Source organism: Phyllobates terribilis, unplaced genomic scaffold, assembly GCF_046119375.1.
Source record: "Phyllobates terribilis strain yellow unplaced genomic scaffold, ASM4611937v1 Scaffold_261__1_contigs__length_2674298, whole genome shotgun sequence".
Classification (NCBI taxonomy): Eukaryota; Metazoa; Chordata; class Amphibia; order Anura; family Dendrobatidae; genus Phyllobates; species Phyllobates terribilis.
Genome location: NW_027363021.1, coordinates 709,802 through 727,268, shown reverse-complemented (window position 1 = coordinate 727,268; position 17,467 = coordinate 709,802). Strand labels below are relative to the sequence as shown.

Here is a 17,467-nt window from a genome sequence, read left to right as displayed (position 1 = left end):
TGGTGGTGGCAAAAAAAGCGCAAACAATAGGGGGGCTATTGGCATCTAGTCGCCCAAATAATCTACAAAAACGGCATACCTGCTTAATTGTAAAGGGTTTTACAAGTGTGGTTACACCAGATGCGGCATTTGTCGCTATGTAAAAATCACTAAAAACTTCCTAATGCTGATTCTAGTGAAACACACAATATAAAAAGCTGTCTGAATTGCAACAGTAATTCTGTGGTTTACATCATAAGATGTGCCAGTTGTGATCTGTTATATGTGGGATGCACCATAAGAAAACTAAAACAGCGAGTGGCAGAACATCTTTCTGATATTTTTAATGTCACTAATCAGAACATTTCTTGCGCCTCCAGACATTTTATTGAGCAGCATAATAGAGAGACATCCTCATTTCAGGTCTTTGGCATTGAAAAACTTACCTTTGATCCTCGAGGCAGGGATAATAGGAGACGCCTACTTGATCGAGAAGCATTTTGGATGTATCATCTGAACACTTGCCAACCAAATGGACTAAATTTACGGAGGGAACTGCTGTTCCATTACAGCGAGTAACTTTTCTATGCATATGTGATTTCTTCTTTGTCATGTGATTGTTTTTACTATGCATATACTTTGGAAATTGGTTTTATATTTCTGTATGCTAATTTATGCATCATGTGACTTCCATTTTGTATGTGATTGGTGAACAATGGTTTATATACCATGGGTATGCCATTTGCAAGCCAGTCTTGACAAAGAACGCATCTTTAGCGTTCGAAACGCGTTGCCCTGGCTACACTATGTGACTATGGAATCTGTTTTTAAAGAGCTTTTCTCACAATAAAGTAACCTAATTTTTGAACTATTCATGAAGCTGGTAATCCTTTCTCTTTATGCTTTGTTTGCACCCGGTTTATTTAGGATGACATTGTGCCTGCGGATGATGAGCAGTCTACAGACTGGATTGTGGATGGTTTGCACCTGTTTAGGTGATCACTATTAGTTTTATACAAAGCCATTTCTACCTCTGACCTCAGAAGTAAAACCTGTCTGGAGTGGCTCTCCTGGAGGTCCAACTCAGGATCTCCATGCCCTGCAGACACCCCAGGGCCTACGTTGAGGGCTTTGGGCAGGTCCCTCATGCTGCTGAACTGACACTTTTGTACAAGTATTCTATATCTATAATGTCTTCCTAATGTTTTATATGTTTATACTATATCTATATAACCTGTAACGTTAAAAGTATTTGAGCCTCCCATAAAGGGAAGATAGTTATTTGTTTAAAAAGCATTTAAAAAGTTTGAATGTCTGTACCAATCTATTGCTCTATTGCAGCCCGCGGACGTGCTGTGTTTCACCAGGGGAGAATGTGGCGCCCCTGAGGGTTCAGTCGCCACAGGGGTACTGCACCTCAGAAAGAGGTGTGGTATCTCCTCTCTCAGGTAAGGATGGAGCATCACACAAGACCCTACTTCACACTCAACACTACACCACTTCTGTCCTGTAGGGGGCCTAAATGCACCAGGGTGCTTCCCAGGCCCGGGATAGAGGAGATGGGGGGAACCAAAGATAGGGTGAACCATGTAGTGGGTGAGGGTGGAGGAAGCACTTTACTTTAGCACCTTAAGCATCATATATATACAGTGGCCATCTTTATAACCTGCTCTTTAGTCGTGGTTCCTTGGGAAGGTCAGTCAGCACAAAGCTGCGGCCGGCTCAGAGGTCACGGTTCCGGGTCTCAGGCCTCGAGACGGGGGGTTGGGGCAGAGTTGAGTTATAGCTAGCTCTGTCCCCGGTCAGAGTCCAATCAAGAAGGCCCAGGAGGGGAGCAGAGGAGATAGGCTCCACAGGCGAAAGGATCCCAGGAGGGTACGGACGGAGCGGAGTCGCCACCTGTATTCTTCACTCTGGCCTAGCAAGAGGGACTCCTGCCGCAAGAGGGGACCGGCCCCCGATATCTGACAGTGTACTTCACGTCATCGTTAGAAAAGCCCGGAGGCTTAGTGGATCCCAGGGGGATACGGACGCAGCGGAGTCGCCACCTGTATCTCTCAACCTGTGTATATCTAGTGGGACCCGGCCTTACTCCACGTTCACATCACATACCGTCAGGAGAGGACTCAGTGGGAGAATCTAGGAAAGAGAGGAACACCCCAGCGGGGTCTTGACAGGTGCTCCTGATCTACCTAGGAAGTGCTGAACCCCTTCCTGGTGGCCGCAGCGCGCCGCGAGAAGCAGAGAGAAGCTTTGCAGCTGCTACTTCATCAAAGTGAGTAAATCTTGGATGACTTCACATACTGCCTCCGTTTGCTCATTCCTGCGCGGCACTGCACCCACCACAACTCCCCAGATCCTCCATACTGCCCTGAGGCTTACTCCGCCTGTGGGGAGTAGTACCAACCAAGCTGTCAGAACATCAGCCTTAGAGGACTGCTGCAGAGCTGGTGGCCATCACCAGAAACCACAGGTGGCGTAGTCGAACATCCACTCATCCAATAGCCCATTCTTTTTATGTGACAGCCCTGGGCACGGACTGGGTCGCGGCCACGACGACACCCACATACCCCCACCATATATTGTCCGGCACCGAGTAACCCCACCGCTCAGGGAGGGCGTCGCAGTAGCAGATAGTTCAAAGCTGTCCACCTTTCTCGAATTTAGTAAGTGACCCCCTGGGACCCAAAGAAGAACTGAACTCTGGTGGTGCCTTCTGATGGCGGCTAAGTCCCCGGCCAGACATGGTGCACTGATTCCCCGTGGAATGATTACAATGATGCTGTTCCCTCCCGGTTAATCTACGATAGGGGCATCTTATAAGGACTCCATTGTGGGTGACCAGGACTGTGACCTTGACTTACCTTAAATAGCTCACAGCTCCCCTGCAGTCCTGAGCTCAGCGTGCAGACCTTCAGCGAGCTCCGGTAAGTGATGGGATTAAGCGCAATGTTCTTGTCCATCAATTCTTTCCGCAGCTTCAGTGCGTGCTGCAGACCCGAGTCTTTCCATGGCGACTCCGCGCAGGCGTTGAACAGGGCAGTATATGTGGCATCTGTGGGAACCAGACCTCGCTTTTTCATCTAAATGATGTAACAAGAAATGAGTCTGTACTGTAAAAACTGTATGTAATAATAGCAATAATAATGTAAGTACATAATATACAGGGCATTATCAGATAATGTACAGGTACTTTACTGCATTACGTTATTGGTCCTCCCAATTAACAGAACAAATGGTCCATGGTGCTCACTGGGGCGCTGATGCCCCTTCACAGCAAGATCCATATAAGTGTGTGCGCCTGGTACTGCCGGCCTCGGGCAGATCCCCACAGCTTGTACACTGATGGACAGCGTACACAATGAATGTTATATTGAGGGCATAACAGTCATGTCAGGTGGCTACTGCTATGTGTATATTCTATTCTGGCCCCTGTGTGTCCTGCAATTGTCACCAGTTCTCCCCTCTGCAGGCTCTAGCGCTAAGCTTCAGTTATCTCTCAGCTAGTGGGTAGAGAATGCTGCACTGACTGCTCACGTACACATCGCACACAGGCGGGAGGGATTCCCGCTTTCCATTCAGCACATGTTCAGAAGCAGTGGCAGTGATATGGTTGTGTAGAAGTGCTCAGCACTGAAGTGAGATAAACTCCTTACTAGAATAAGCTGCAGCACGATCTGCCCGTGTCTCCCTCTGATTGTCCTATCACTGTGCTCCTGCTCCAGCCTAACCTGATTTCATTAATCAATAGTGCAAGTAAAGATAAGACACTTTGTAATATACATTATCAGATAAACCTTCTTCTTTTGTCACTTAAAAGACATTTTTTGGTCTCCTGCACTAATCATTCACTCTCAATATCTGCTAAATCTGTGGGAGAAGGGAAGGGAACCGGTCACGTGAAAAAACGCTATCAACCTGTAGATATGGGGTTACTCTGCAGGTTAATAGCATTCTGAACCTGCCCGGTGCCGGAATTTAGACTCCCTCTGCCAGGAGGAAATGAACTTTATCGTACCTGGTAGCGTTTGGGTATCAGTCATGGGGGCGGCACTGGTTCAGTCACCGCTCTGTGTATAGAGAGTGACGGCTGTCACCGTGCCCCCAGCCCTGATTGACAGCCGGCCCTAATGCTGAGCTGCCGCCAGTCACTACAGGGGTCGCAGTTACAGGCGCCACTTTCTATACACAGAGCAGTGCCGCCCCAGTGACTGGAAGTCGAACGCTACCGGGAGGAACGCGACAGGTTCATTTCAACAAAAATGTCTGCGCTGCCCTTATAAACCTATGGAAGGGGGAGATGGAGGGAGAAAAAGCAGAGCACAGAAAAGGTAAATGCTGAGGCTTATAATGTAGAGAAAAAATGCAGGATACCCATCATATAATGTACACTCCCCATACATTCATGTACACTCAGGAGTGTATAATGAGTGGCAATTATTCCTTATATAGTACTCCTTATTCTAAAAAGTCATCAGTAGTGCTGTTAAATCGTAAGGGAATCTGCCACCCGGTTTTAGATGCCCCATCTGAGAGCAGCATGATATAAGGGGTGAGACCCTGATTACAGTGATATCTCACGCTTTTTGCTGCTTACTGCTATTTTGATAAAATCAGTGTTTTATCTGCTGCAGCTCTAGTAGTTCTCTGAATGCTGAGCTTTGTATAACCCCCACCCACACCACTGATCGCCAGCTTTCCTCCAGTCAGTGGTGGGGATGGGGTTATACAGAGCACATGAATACCGAGGACTACTTAGCAGAATTTCATACAATTTGCCCAACAGAAGAAAATTCATATGTAAAAGAATACGACTATAATACTGCCCCCTATGTACAAGAATATAACTGCGATAATACTGCTCCCTATGTACAAGAATACAACTACTATAATACTGCCCTCTATGTACAAGAATACAACTACTATAATACAGCTCCTATGTACAAGAATATAAATACTATAATACTGCTCCTATGTACAAGAATATAACTACTATAATACAGCCCCCTATGTACAAGAATACAACTACTATAATACTGCCCTCTATGTACAAGAATACAACTACTATAATACTGTTCCTATGTACAAGAATATAACTACTATAATACTGCCCCCTATGTACAAGAATATAACTGCTATAATACTGCTCCGTATGTACAAGAATACAACTACTATAATACTGCCCCTATATACAAGAATATAACTACTATAATACTGCTCCTATGTACAAGAATATAACTGCTATGATACTGCCCTTGTATAAGAATATAACTACTATAATACAGCTCTTATGTACAAGAATATAACTACTATAATACTGCTACTATGTACAAAAATATAACTGGTATAATACTGTCCCTGTATAAGAATACAACTACTATAATACTGCTACTATGTATAAGAATATAACTGCTATAATACTGCTCCAGTATAAGAATATAACTGCTATAATACTGCTACTATGTATAAGAATATAACTGCTGTGATACTGCCACTGTATAGAATATAACTGCTATGATACTGCCCCTGTATAAGAATATAACTGCTATGATACTGCCCCTGTATAAGAATATAACTGCTATGATACTGCCCCTGTATAAGAATATATCTGCTATGATACTGGTATGAGTGGCGGTATTGCCATCATTATTTGAGCTGTTTTTGTCCTGCATTAACCCCTCCTCGTCTTAAACCTGTTTTGGGCTTAGATGAGGGCTCAGCTCTGGGCGCTTGTATGCGGTGACTTCTCTGGATGCCACATTTCCGGGCACTTGCTCTACAATGGCCTCCCTTCTGTTCCTGTATGGCCTCCGCTGGGTGCGGCCTCACTCGCTGGGAGGAGGTCAGTTACCGGCCTCTGGGCTTGGACCTGGTGCCCTGTAGGTAGCAGCTGTGACTTGGAGGACCCCGGCTATGACTGACTCATGACAGTGTTCAGGGCCCATCCTGCCGCTATAGTGACTCGCAGACCCGGCCGTACAGGGTTACTGGGCGTTCGCCTCTGAGTAATGGAATCAGCGCGCAGACGATTATTTTCTCAGCCCGGAGCGGTGAGAGCCGGGGCCCTATAATCCGGCACATTCCAGCCGTTCATCCTAATCCGCCTACAGCGGCCGCTAATGTGCGCCCTCCAGGCAGGAGAGGAGGCGAGTCCCCACACCGGCCTCACATGGAGGCTCGCACCATGGGGATCGAAGCTTCAGCATCCCGCCCGCCGGAATAAACTGCAGGCACTTTCTTATATACCTTGCGTTTTTATTCTTCACCATTTACTTCGTCAGGGAATAAAAACATTTAAATAATTGTTACGGAAAACAGCGCCACCCTGACCCATGGGTTGTATTTGGCATTACAGCTCAGGGTCCTGCAATACCGCCTGTGAGCAGATGTGGCGCTGTTTCTGTACCAGAGCAGCCATGTTTTTCCACTCTGAGCAGGGCTGTGTCCAGGAAATCTCTAACCATAGGGATCTGGTTTGGGCGGGCATTTCCCCTTTAAATGTTATGGTCACCTTTGGGGACTTTCTTTTGTATTTAAATGCATTTATTTTTGAGCCAAATATTTTTTGCAAATTGGTTCCATTAAAATTTTTCACCGTTTGGCTTTTACAGGCCTTTTAAGTGGCTGTGGAATGAGTCAACTGAGGACCTGTCAGTGAGCTCCTCTCACTGACACAAAGTTCTGCTCAGCTTTCATGTAGGCTCAGTAAAATGACAGCTTAAAAAAAAAAGCTGCAAGCTCACTGATGAATTCTCAGTTAACTCATTCCGCAGATGTCAGACGCAAAAAATTTAATAAATCCCATTTTTAATAAAATTAAAATATATGCATTTAAGAAAATGTAAAAAATGCCACGTAAGTGTGAACTATGTCTTGTACGTGGCCAGGTGGATTGTCTGTACTTACTGTACAGGCAGGGGCGTACATAGGAATCATGGGGCCCCATAGCAGAAGTTCTAATTGGGCCCCCCCCCCCCCCAAAAAAAATGTAAATAATTCTCGGGGTCACCAAAGATCAGATCTCACAACTTTCTATCCTTTACATAGTAATTTTCCTCCTGCTGATGTCCTAGATCTCTCTTTCATTGCCCCATAAAGTGTGATGCCAAAAAAAGGGCCCCCCAAACACAGTATGAAACCCCCATGGTGAATTCCTCCATATGCACAGTATAATGACCCTACTGTACCCCAACTCAACTCCCAGGGTAAAGTATGCTGACCCCAACACAGTATGATCCCCCAACTGTGAGCCGCTAGAGAGGATGGTACATAATAAGGGACGGCTCTATACATAATGAGTACACTATATACTAAGGGACTGTGCTGTACATAATAAGGCTACATTCCTGCATCTGTGTGCAGTGTCGGTGTGCTGCCCTGTTTTACTGACGCATTGAGCATGTCCTATTCTAATCCTCAAAATCGGATCAGAACAGGACATTCTCTGCCCTCTTAGATCTCATTCTCAGATCCGTGATTTTCATGGATGTGTGAATGGATCTATAAAACTGTACGAGTCCGTGGACCATCCGATAAAAAGATCTGGCAGCACACGGACATTTCACACAAATGTGAGAATGCAGCCTAAGGGATTTTACAGATAACATCATCACTCCAAGTCACACAGCGCAGACACAGAATAATATTTACATCCAGGCACTTACCGCTGACGTCTCATCTGATCAGAGCCGGTTTCTGCTGCTTCTTCTCCATCTGGTCAGACCTTCATGTCGACATCTCCCAGCCACGATGAATAGTACAGCCCTAAAAATAACAAGGTCAGATATTGTCTGCATACATGTGTCTCCCCCACTCTGCGTCCTCGAATACAGATATGTAACCCCCCCCCATTAATATACTATTAGCCACTTAGTAATCAAAATATAAAGTGATAAGCAGCACTGTGCCCCCCATTAACTATAATCTGCACCGGCCAATAAAATAAATTATTCAGTCTCTGTGACTCTCCCCAATTAACTGTAAGGCTATGTGCACACGGAAAATATACAAGGCTTCACAGTACAAGCAAAGTGAAACCCCCATCATTGCTCTCTACCAGCACCCCCATCATTGCTCTCTCCCAGCACCCCCGTCATTGCTCTCTCCCACCACCTCCATCATTGCTCTCTCTCAGCACCCCCATCATTACTGTCTCCCAGCACCCCCGTCATTGCTCTGTCCCAGCACCCTCATCGTTGCGCTCTTCCAGCACTTCCATCATTGCTCTGTCCCACCACCCCCATCATTGCTCTCTCCCAGCCCCCATCATTGCTCTGTCCCAGCACTCCCATCATTGCTCTGTCCCAGCACTCCCATCATTGCTCTGTCCCAGCACCCCATCATTGCTCTGTCCCAGCACCTCCATCAATGCTCTCTCCCAGCCCTCCCATCATTGCTCTCTCCCAGCACCCCCATCATTGCTCTCTCCCAGCCCCGCACCATTGCTTTGTCCCAGCACCCTCATCATTGCTTGCTCCCAGCAACACGTCATTGCTCTCCCCTTCCCTACCATCCCCAGCCGCATCATTCCTCTCCCCAGCCCCATTATTGCTCTTCCCAGCCCCATCAGCCCCATTATTGCTCTTCCCAGCCCCATCATTCCTCTCCCTAGCCCCATCAGCCCCATTATTGCTCTCCCCAGCCCCATCATCCCATCATTCCTCTCCCCAGCTCCATCAACTCCATTATTCCTCTCCCAGCCCCATCAACTCCATTATTGCTCACCCCAGCCCCACCATCCCATCATTGCTCTCCCCAGCCCCACCATCCCCATCATTGCTCCCCAAAGCCCCATCATTCCTCTCTCCAGCCCCATCATTGCTCTCCGTAGCCCCACCATCCCATTATTCCTCTCCCCAGCCCCATCAATCCCATCATTCCTCTTCCCATCCCCATTATTGCTCTCCCCAGCCCCATCAACCCCATTATTGCTCTCCCCAGCCCCATCAACCCCACTATTCCTCTCCCCAGCCCCATCAACCCCACTATTCCTCTCCCCAGCCCCATCAACCCCACTATTCCTCTCCCCAGCCCCATCAACCCCATTATTCCTCTCCCCAGCCCCATCAACCCCATTATTCCTCTCCCCAGCCCCATCAACCCCACTATTCCTCTCCCCAGCCCCATCAACCCCACTATTCCTCTCCCCAGCCCCATCAACCCCATTATTCCTCTCCCCAGCCCCATCAACCCCACTATTCCTCTCCCAAGCCCCAATATTTCTCTCCCCAGTCCCATCAGCCCCATTATTGCTCTTCCCAGCCCCATCATTCCTCCCCCCACCTCCCCTCCCCAGCATTTCAGTAAAAAAAAAAAAAAAAAAAAAAAAAAAAAAGAACAACTTACCTCAGCTCGCTCCCCTGCAGCATCCTCCTGGTTGCCGGCAGCTTTCTTCCTGACCCAGGCGCGCGCTGCATGATGACGTCATCAAGCTGCGCGCGCCTGGGTCAGAGAGGAAGCAGAGGACGAACCCTCCAGCTCCGCGGCTATTCTCCTCCTGACCGCCGCGTGCAGGGAGCAGCTGCATGGTGGAGACCCGGCGCTGCTGCACCGGCGGCGGTATGTCCACCCCTGGACTGCTATGGGGTCCCCCGGCTCACGGGCCCCATAGCAGTCGCGTGGTCTGCCGCCATTGGCGGTACGCCACTGCGTACAGGAGCTGGGAGCACTGGCTGTAGCCTCCTCCATCTCCTCGCACTCGTCTGGCGGTCGCTGTAGGTCATGGCGCACACGGCGGCTCCGGACTCCACCAGGAACTTACACACCTGGACGTTGTTGCAGGAGGCGGCGCAGTGCAGCGGGGTCCTGACAGCGACACCAAGCGGAGAAAACGACAGAAACCGCCACAGAAAACCCCCTGAAAAACTAGACCGTCTGTCCTAAATCACCCAGACCCTCGGGGGCTCAACTTTTCTATTTCTTGGGCCAAGAATTTTTTTTCTTTTTCTCCCATTGATACAATCTGGCCGGGGGCTGAGTCACGTGCTGGCCGGGGGAGCGGGGTAGTGCTTAATAAGTGCTCTCAGGCCTCTAACAAGGGATGGGGGGTTCTGTCGACCCCTTTAATGCGAGCCGATATTCGGGGCAGCAGCCGGCGCTGTCTGCTGCGTTTACCTTCACTCCGAACTGTATGAGGAACTGGACGATCTCGGTGTGGGGGGCTGTGAGACCCTCGTCGTTGGGCTGGCTGGGGTCTTCCACCTGCAGATGAGGGGGATGGAGAAGATACAACATTAGTGCTGGCAGAAATCCAGAGCACGGGAGTCATCAGCACAATAAGCGAAGGAGCGGGACGGGCCGGGGTGACGAGTGCGGTAATGAGGGGGGACGAACGCGGTAATGAGGGGGGGACAAGGGCCGCATTCAGCAGAGGAAAGGAATGAGGGGGGCTTCTAATTCTACCAATCAGAGGCGGGTAATATCTGGCTGCAGGACAGGAAGGACATCACCGCCCATCAGCTCCCATCACATTGCCCTCTGTTCACACCTGAGCTGTGTCCACAGTTTATAACTGAAGCAATAACTGTCATAAAGCCGCTGTAAATGGGACAGAAAATCTGTGCAAAACTTAACTGCAGATTTTAGTGCAGATTTGGCCACAGATTTCACTCTTTGCAAACCATTAAGTGAAATTAGCAGTGACAATCCACACTGAGAACTTGTGTGGGCGCTATATGATGTGTGTTGTAGGTACTGTATAGCGGTAATGTGTGGGCGCTATATGATGTGTGTTGTAGGCACTGTATAGCGGTTATACGTGGGCACTATATGATGCATGTTGTAGGTGCTGTATAGCGGTAATGTGTGGGCGCTATATGATGCGTGTTGTAGGCACTGTATAGCGGTAATGTGTGGGCGCTATATGATGTGTGTTGTAGGCACTGTATAGCGGTAATGTGTGGGCGCTATATGATGTGTGTTGTAGGTACTGTATAGCGGTAATGTGTGGGCGCTATATGATGTGTGTTGTAGGTACTGTATAACGGTAATGTGTGGGCGCTATATGATGTGTGTTGTAGGTACTGTATAGCGGTAATGTGTGGGCGCTATATGATGTGTGTTGTAGGTGCTGTATAGCGGTAATGTGTGGGCACTATATGATGTGTGTTGTAGGTGCTGTATAGCGGTAATGTGTGGGCACTATATGATGTGTGTTGTAGGTACTGTATAGCGGTAATGTGTGGGCGCTATATGATGTGTGTTGTAGGTACTGTATAGCGGTAATGTGTGGGCGCTACATGATGTGTGTTGTAGGTACTGTATAGCGGTAATGTGTGGGCGCTATATGATGTGTGTTGTAGGTACTGTATAGCGGTAATGTGTGGGCGCTATATGATGTGTGTTGTAGGTACTGTATAGCGGTAATTTGTGCGCACTATATGATGCGTGTTGTAGGTACTGTATAGCGGTAATGTGTGGGCACTATATGATGTGTGTTGTAGGCGCTGTATAGCGGTAATGTGTGGGCGCTATATGATGTGTGTTGTAGGTACTGTATAGCGGTAATGTGTGGGCGCTATATGATGTATGTTGTAGGTACTGTATAGCGGTAATGTGTGGGCACTGTGTGATGCATGTTGTAGGTACTGTATAGCAGTAATGTGTGGGCGCTATATGAGGTATGTTGTAGGTACTGTATAGCGGTAATGTGTGGGCGCTATATGAGGTATGTTGTAGGTACTGTATAGCGGTAATGTGTGGGCGCTATATGATGCATGTTGTAGGCACTGTATAGCGGTAATGTGTGGACGCTATATGATGTGTGTTGTAGGCACTGTATAGCGGTAATGCATGGGCTCTGTGTGATGCGTGCTGTAGGCACTATATAGCGGTAATGCGTGGGCACTGTGTGATGCGTGCTGTAGGCACTGTATAGCGGTAATGCGTGGGCTCTGTGTGATGCATGCTGTAGGCACTGTATAGCGGTGATGCGTGCTGTGGGCACTGTGTGATGCGTGCTGTAGGCACTGTATAGCGGTAATGCGTGGGCACTGTGATACGTGCTGTAGGTACTGTATAGCGGTAATGCGTGGGCACTGTGATGCGTGCTGTAGGCACTGTATAGCGGTAATGCGTGGGCACTGTGATGCGTGCTGTAGGCACTGTATAGCGGTAATGCGTGGGCACTGCGATGCGTGCTGTAGGCACTGTATAGCGGTAATGCGTGGGCACTGTATGATGCGTGTTGTACGTACTGTATAGCGGTAATGTGTACGCACTATATGATGCATGTTGTAGGTACTGTATAGCGGTAATGTGTCGGCGCTATATGATGCGTGTTGTAGGTACTGTATAGCGGTAATGTGTGGGCGCTATATGATGCGTGTTGTAGGTACTGTATAGCGGTAATGTGTGGGCGCTATATGATGCGTGTTGTAGGTACTGTATAGCGGTAATGTGGGCGCTATATGATGCGTGTTGTAGGTACTGTATAGCGGTAATATGTGGGCGCTATATGATGTGTGTTGTAGGTACTGTATAGCGGTAATGTGTGGGCGCTATATGATGTGTGTTGTAGGTACTGTATAGCGGTAATGTGTGGGCGCTATATGATGTGTTTTGTAGGTACTGTATAGCGGTAATGTGTGTTGTAGGTACTGTATAGCGGTAATGTGTGGGCGCTATATGATGTGTGTTGTAGGTGCTGTATAGCGGTAATGTGTGGGCGCTATATGATGTGTGTTGTAGGTACTGTATAGCGGTAATGTGTGGACGCTATATGATGTGTGTTGTAGGTACTGTATAGCGGTAATGCTTGGGCACTGTGTGATGCATGTTGTAGGTACTGTATAGCAGTAATGTGTGGGCGCTATATGATGCGTGTTGTAGGCACTGTATAGCGGTAATGTGTGGACGCTATATGATGTGTGTTGTAGGCACTGTATAGCGGTAATGCGTGGGCTCTGTGTGATGCGTGCTGTAGGCACTGTATAGCGGTAATGCGTGGGCACTGTGTGATGCGTGCTGTAGGCACTGTATAGCGGTAATGCGTGGGCTCTGTGTGATGCGTGCTGTAGGCACTGTATAGCAGTAATGTGTGGGCACTATAGCGGTAATGCGTGGGCACTGTGTGATGCATGCTGTAGGCACTGTATAGCGGTAATGCGTGGGCACTGTGATGCGTGCTGTGGGCACTGTGTGATGCGTGCTGTAGGCACTGTATAGCGGTAATGCGTGGGCACTGTGATGCGTGCTGTAGGCACCGTATAGTGGTAATGCGTGGGCACTGTGATGCGTGCTGTAGGCACTGTATAGCGGTAATGCGTGGGCACTGTGATGCGTGCTGTAGTTACTGTATAGCGGTAATGCGTGGGCACTGTGATGCGTGCTGTAGGCACTGTATAGCGGTAATGCGTGGGCACTGTGTGATGCGTGCTGTAGGCACTGTATAGCGGTAATGCGTGGGCACTATATGATGCGTGTTGTAGGTAATGTATAGCGGTAATGTGTCGGCGCTATATGATGCGTGTTGTAGGTACTGTATAGCTGTAATGTGTGGGCGCTATATGATGCGTGTTGTAGGTACTGTATAGCGGTAATGTGTTGTCGCTTTATGATGTGTGTTGTAGGTACTGTATAGCGGTAATGTGTGGGCGCTATATGATGCGTGTTGTAGGTACTGTATAACGGTAATGTGGGTTCTATATGATGCGTGTTGTAGGTACTGTATAGCGGTAATATGTGGGCGCTATATGATGCGTGTTGTAGGTACTGTATAGCGATAATGTGTGGTCGCTATATGATGCGTGTTGTAGGTACTGTATAGCGGTAATGTGTCGGCACTATATTATATATGTTGTACTGTATAGCGGTAATGTGTGGGCACTATATGACGGCATTTTGTATACTTATACAAATAAATATTGGCATCCTGCTTTGCTTTTTGCTCACGGCCCCGTCGCCTTCTCTCCTCTGCCGGCGCCCCGTCGCCTTCTCTCCTCTGCCGGCGCCCCGTCGCCTTCTCTCCTCTGCCGGCGCCCCGTCGCCTTCTCTCCTCTGCCGGCGCCCCGTCGCCTTCTCTCCTTTGCCGGCGCCCCGTCGCCTTCTCTCCTCTGCCGGCGCCCCGTCGCCTTCTCTCCTCTGCCGGCGCCCCGTCGCCTTCTCTCCTCTGCCGGCGCCCCGTCGCCTTCTCTCCTCTGCCGGCGCCCCGTCGCCTTCTCTCTGCCGGCGCCCCGTCGCCTTCTCTCCTCTGCCGGCGCCCCGTCGCCTTCTCTCCTCTGCCGGCGCCCCGTCGCCTTCTCTCCTCTGCCGGCGCCCCGTCGCCTTCTCTCCTCTGCCGGCGCCCCGTCGCCTTCTCTCCTCTGCCGGCGCCCCGTCGCCTTCTCTCCTCTGCCGGCGCCCCGTCGCCTTCTCTCCTCTGCCGGCGCCCCGTCGCCTTCTCTCCTCTGCCGGCGCCCCGTCGCCTTCTCTCCTCTGCCGGCGCCCCGTCGCCTTCTCTCCTCTGCCGGCGCCCCGTCGCCTTCTCTCCTCTGCCGGCGCCCCGTCGCCTTCTCTCCTCTGCCGGCGCCCCGTCGCCTTCTCTCCTCTGCCGGCGCCCCGTCGCCTTCTCTCCTCTGCCCGCGCCCCTTCGCCTCCTCTCCTCCGCCCGCGCCCCGTCGCCTTCTCTCCTCTGCCTGCGCCGTGCCCCTTCCTCACTAATGTTATTTGCTTTCCTTAGATTTGCTTTCTGACAACATTGTGCTTTCGCTGACCCACGCTGCAGCCGCAGAGGTCGTCCTGCAGATCATCTCGGAGTGTTACCCCCAGGTAATAATAAATACTATTAATTACAGCCCCATCTGTGATCTGAGCAGATCCACACTAGGCTATGCCACTGGAGATCCTTGGGGACCCTGCTGGGACCCCCACAATCTTTTTTGTCACTCTTGGGCTAATGATACATGGGGTAAGAACCAGCGCCCCCCCTGTCCATAGGCTGCTTGTGAAATTCTCTATATATATTTTTGTAGCTTCAGTCTTTGGACCTGAGTTGTCGTCGTCTCTCCAAGCTGACTGGTTTTGCTCATCTCTTCTACCTGACCCGGCACCTGCAGAGTCTGAACCTCTCCTATAACGAGGTACGTCGCCTCCTTGCGCAGGGATCGGGTCTGCTGCCGTCGTGACGTCTTTTCCGATTACCCCGTATATGCCATCGATCGTGGGGTACCGGTGGGTAACAGTGGCAGTCAGTGGCCTCCTGAAGACCCCCGTCCTGCCATCTCTGTACATCTGTGTTCCCAGTATAGTACAAGAAATCAAACAGTCGCAGAGTCCAGGGCAAAAATAAGTAAAAATTTATTTAAAAATGAATAAATAAACTAAAACCCATAATTTTCATTTGTCTCGCTTTTCCCAATTAAAAACTAAAGAAATAAAAAAAAAAAAATAAACAGAAAAATTGGTAAATCGAAGCCGTAAAACTCCATCCTATGAAAATATAAAGAGCCCAAATTGTAAACCTTTTAAAAAAATCAAAATAATTGATTTTTCGATCACTGCACTTCTCAAATATGGAATAAAAAGCAATCGATCAAAATGGCATGAATAAAAATACAAAAAGACCCTCACCCAGCCCCAGCAACAGAAAAAGTTACAAGTCCCAAAAATGGAGGAATAGAAAGCCCATACTCATCCTGGGAAAAATAAAAGCCCAGGCCATATAGACGGAACAATAAAATGGTTTGTGGCTCTTGGAAGAAGGCGAGAAACAAACAAATCTCTGTGTTTTCTGGTGGTAGCTGGTGACGGGAACATGTTCTTTTTTAGCTTTGCAGAGTTGAAGAGCTGGATCTGATCCACAACCTGGAGCTGAGAGAGCTGTGGCTGGAGGGAAACCCTCTGCACGGGGCGGTGGAAAGCTTCTCCGCCTGCTACAGGTGCCCGCACCTCTCTGCTATCACATTATTAAACAAATGCAAATCACCGATTCAATGCTTTTATTTTTCTTTTTTTGTGTTGCACAGCTTGGTAACTTATTTTCCCACCATTGAAAAACTAGTAAGTGTACACCTAGGAAGACTGTAAAGCATCAACTGTATCCTAAAAAAGGGGGTATTCCCATCTCCAAGATCCTATCCCACTATGTAGTAGGTGTAATAATAATATTAGCAAATACCTCCAATTAAAATTGTAGTATTGTTCTTCTGATTAGCTATGTCGCTTACCCCATGTGCACTGCATTGTAGTAGTTTAGGTATCCATGATTATGACCACTAACAACTGTCGCTATGAGTGGTCGTGACCATAGATACCCAAGCTACTACAATGCCCTGCACATAGGGTAAGTGACATAGTGAATCAGAAGAACTATACTGTTTTCTAATTGGAGGTATTTTCGAATATTACTATTATTAGGTCTACTACATATTGTGGTAGGATCTTGGAAATAGGCTGTATCTTTGCCTTTAAAAGGATAGTTCAATCTGCTGCATGGTGCGCTACCCCGTGTACCCCAGCTTTATAACTTTCCCCCTGTGAGCCTTCCATCATACCAGTCACCTTTCCTGTCCTGTATTATATCCGCTGTCTCCATTCTTGCAGGACGGACAGTTTTTTAAAGAGAATCTATTTTTTGAGCCAGAAGAACCCCAACCTCTCCCACAGGCAAAGGGAAGTTGTATTCTTCTTTCACTTAAAGGGGTTGTCCAGAGCCGTTCACTTCCACATCGGATACTAGCGGTGCTGATGACGTTGCGATCCGCAGACCTACCGAGACGCTAGCATGATGGGCAGGTATCGTGCACCCGTCCGGTTCATTAGAATAGGACATGTGCCCAATATCTGAACACACGGGTCATAACGTCAGCAGCACCGCTCACTTCCAGGGCGTTGGTAAGCAATGCTGAAGTTCTTTGAATAAGCCCTTTAAAAGGTGTTCTCCCAATGGGATATTTTATGGATATACCTTAAAGGGGTTTTCCAGTTTTGGAAACTCCCTTTTCTTTTGGCTGCAGTTTGTTAAAAAAAAAAAAAAAAGCGCTTTACTCGCCAGCCCCAGGTCCAGCACTGAGTCTCCGCCGCTGCTCCAGATGTCTGTTATTGCCTGCAGCTCTGACGTCACGTCAATAGTGCTTGGCCCTGAGCGTATTGTGCCGCTACTGGCTGTGATGGCAGCACTACTGATAATGACACACTAAAAGGCGCAGCAGAGACTCAGTACCGGACCCAGTGAGGATGAATAAAGCACAGTTTCTTCAACAAAAAAAAATTGCAGAGGGGGAACAGGAGTTTTCCAAAGCTAGAAATCTCTTTAAGTATCTGAGATGGACCAACCCTTTTATTGTCCCTTATATATTATAGGTTAGATCTAAAGTAGTAAGGTGGTGGGGTGCCATCTTTAGTTGCCTCAATATGTATGTTTGTGAATATAAATAAAAATATTTTTATCTACGGCACAGGGCAAAAGTTTTAGTTGGAATAAATGCTGTAGAGTAAAGAATGCTTTCAGAAAGAGAAGTGCTAACGCCTTCACCCTCCAAACCTGTTTTCACCTTCATGACCCGGCCAAATT

The 17,467-nt window shown here is 48.4% G+C and overlaps 1 protein-coding gene and 1 pseudogene across 1 annotated transcript; both read left to right on the top strand.

The window, feature by feature from the left end:
• LOC141219308 (pentatricopeptide repeat-containing protein 1, mitochondrial-like) overlaps positions 1-17,467 on the top strand; it is a 704,077-nt pseudogene that overhangs the window by 671,858 nt on the left and 14,752 nt on the right.
• On the top strand, positions 9,400-15,834 carry LOC141219312 (nuclear RNA export factor 1-like). The gene is made up of 4 exons (XM_073666081.1): positions 9,400-9,537; positions 14,636-14,724; positions 14,928-15,035; positions 15,732-15,834. Exons 1-4 carry the CDS (start codon positions 9,504-9,506, stop codon positions 15,735-15,737), a joined length of 237 nt encoding a protein of 78 aa, XP_073522182.1. The 5' UTR covers positions 9,400-9,503; the 3' UTR covers positions 15,738-15,834.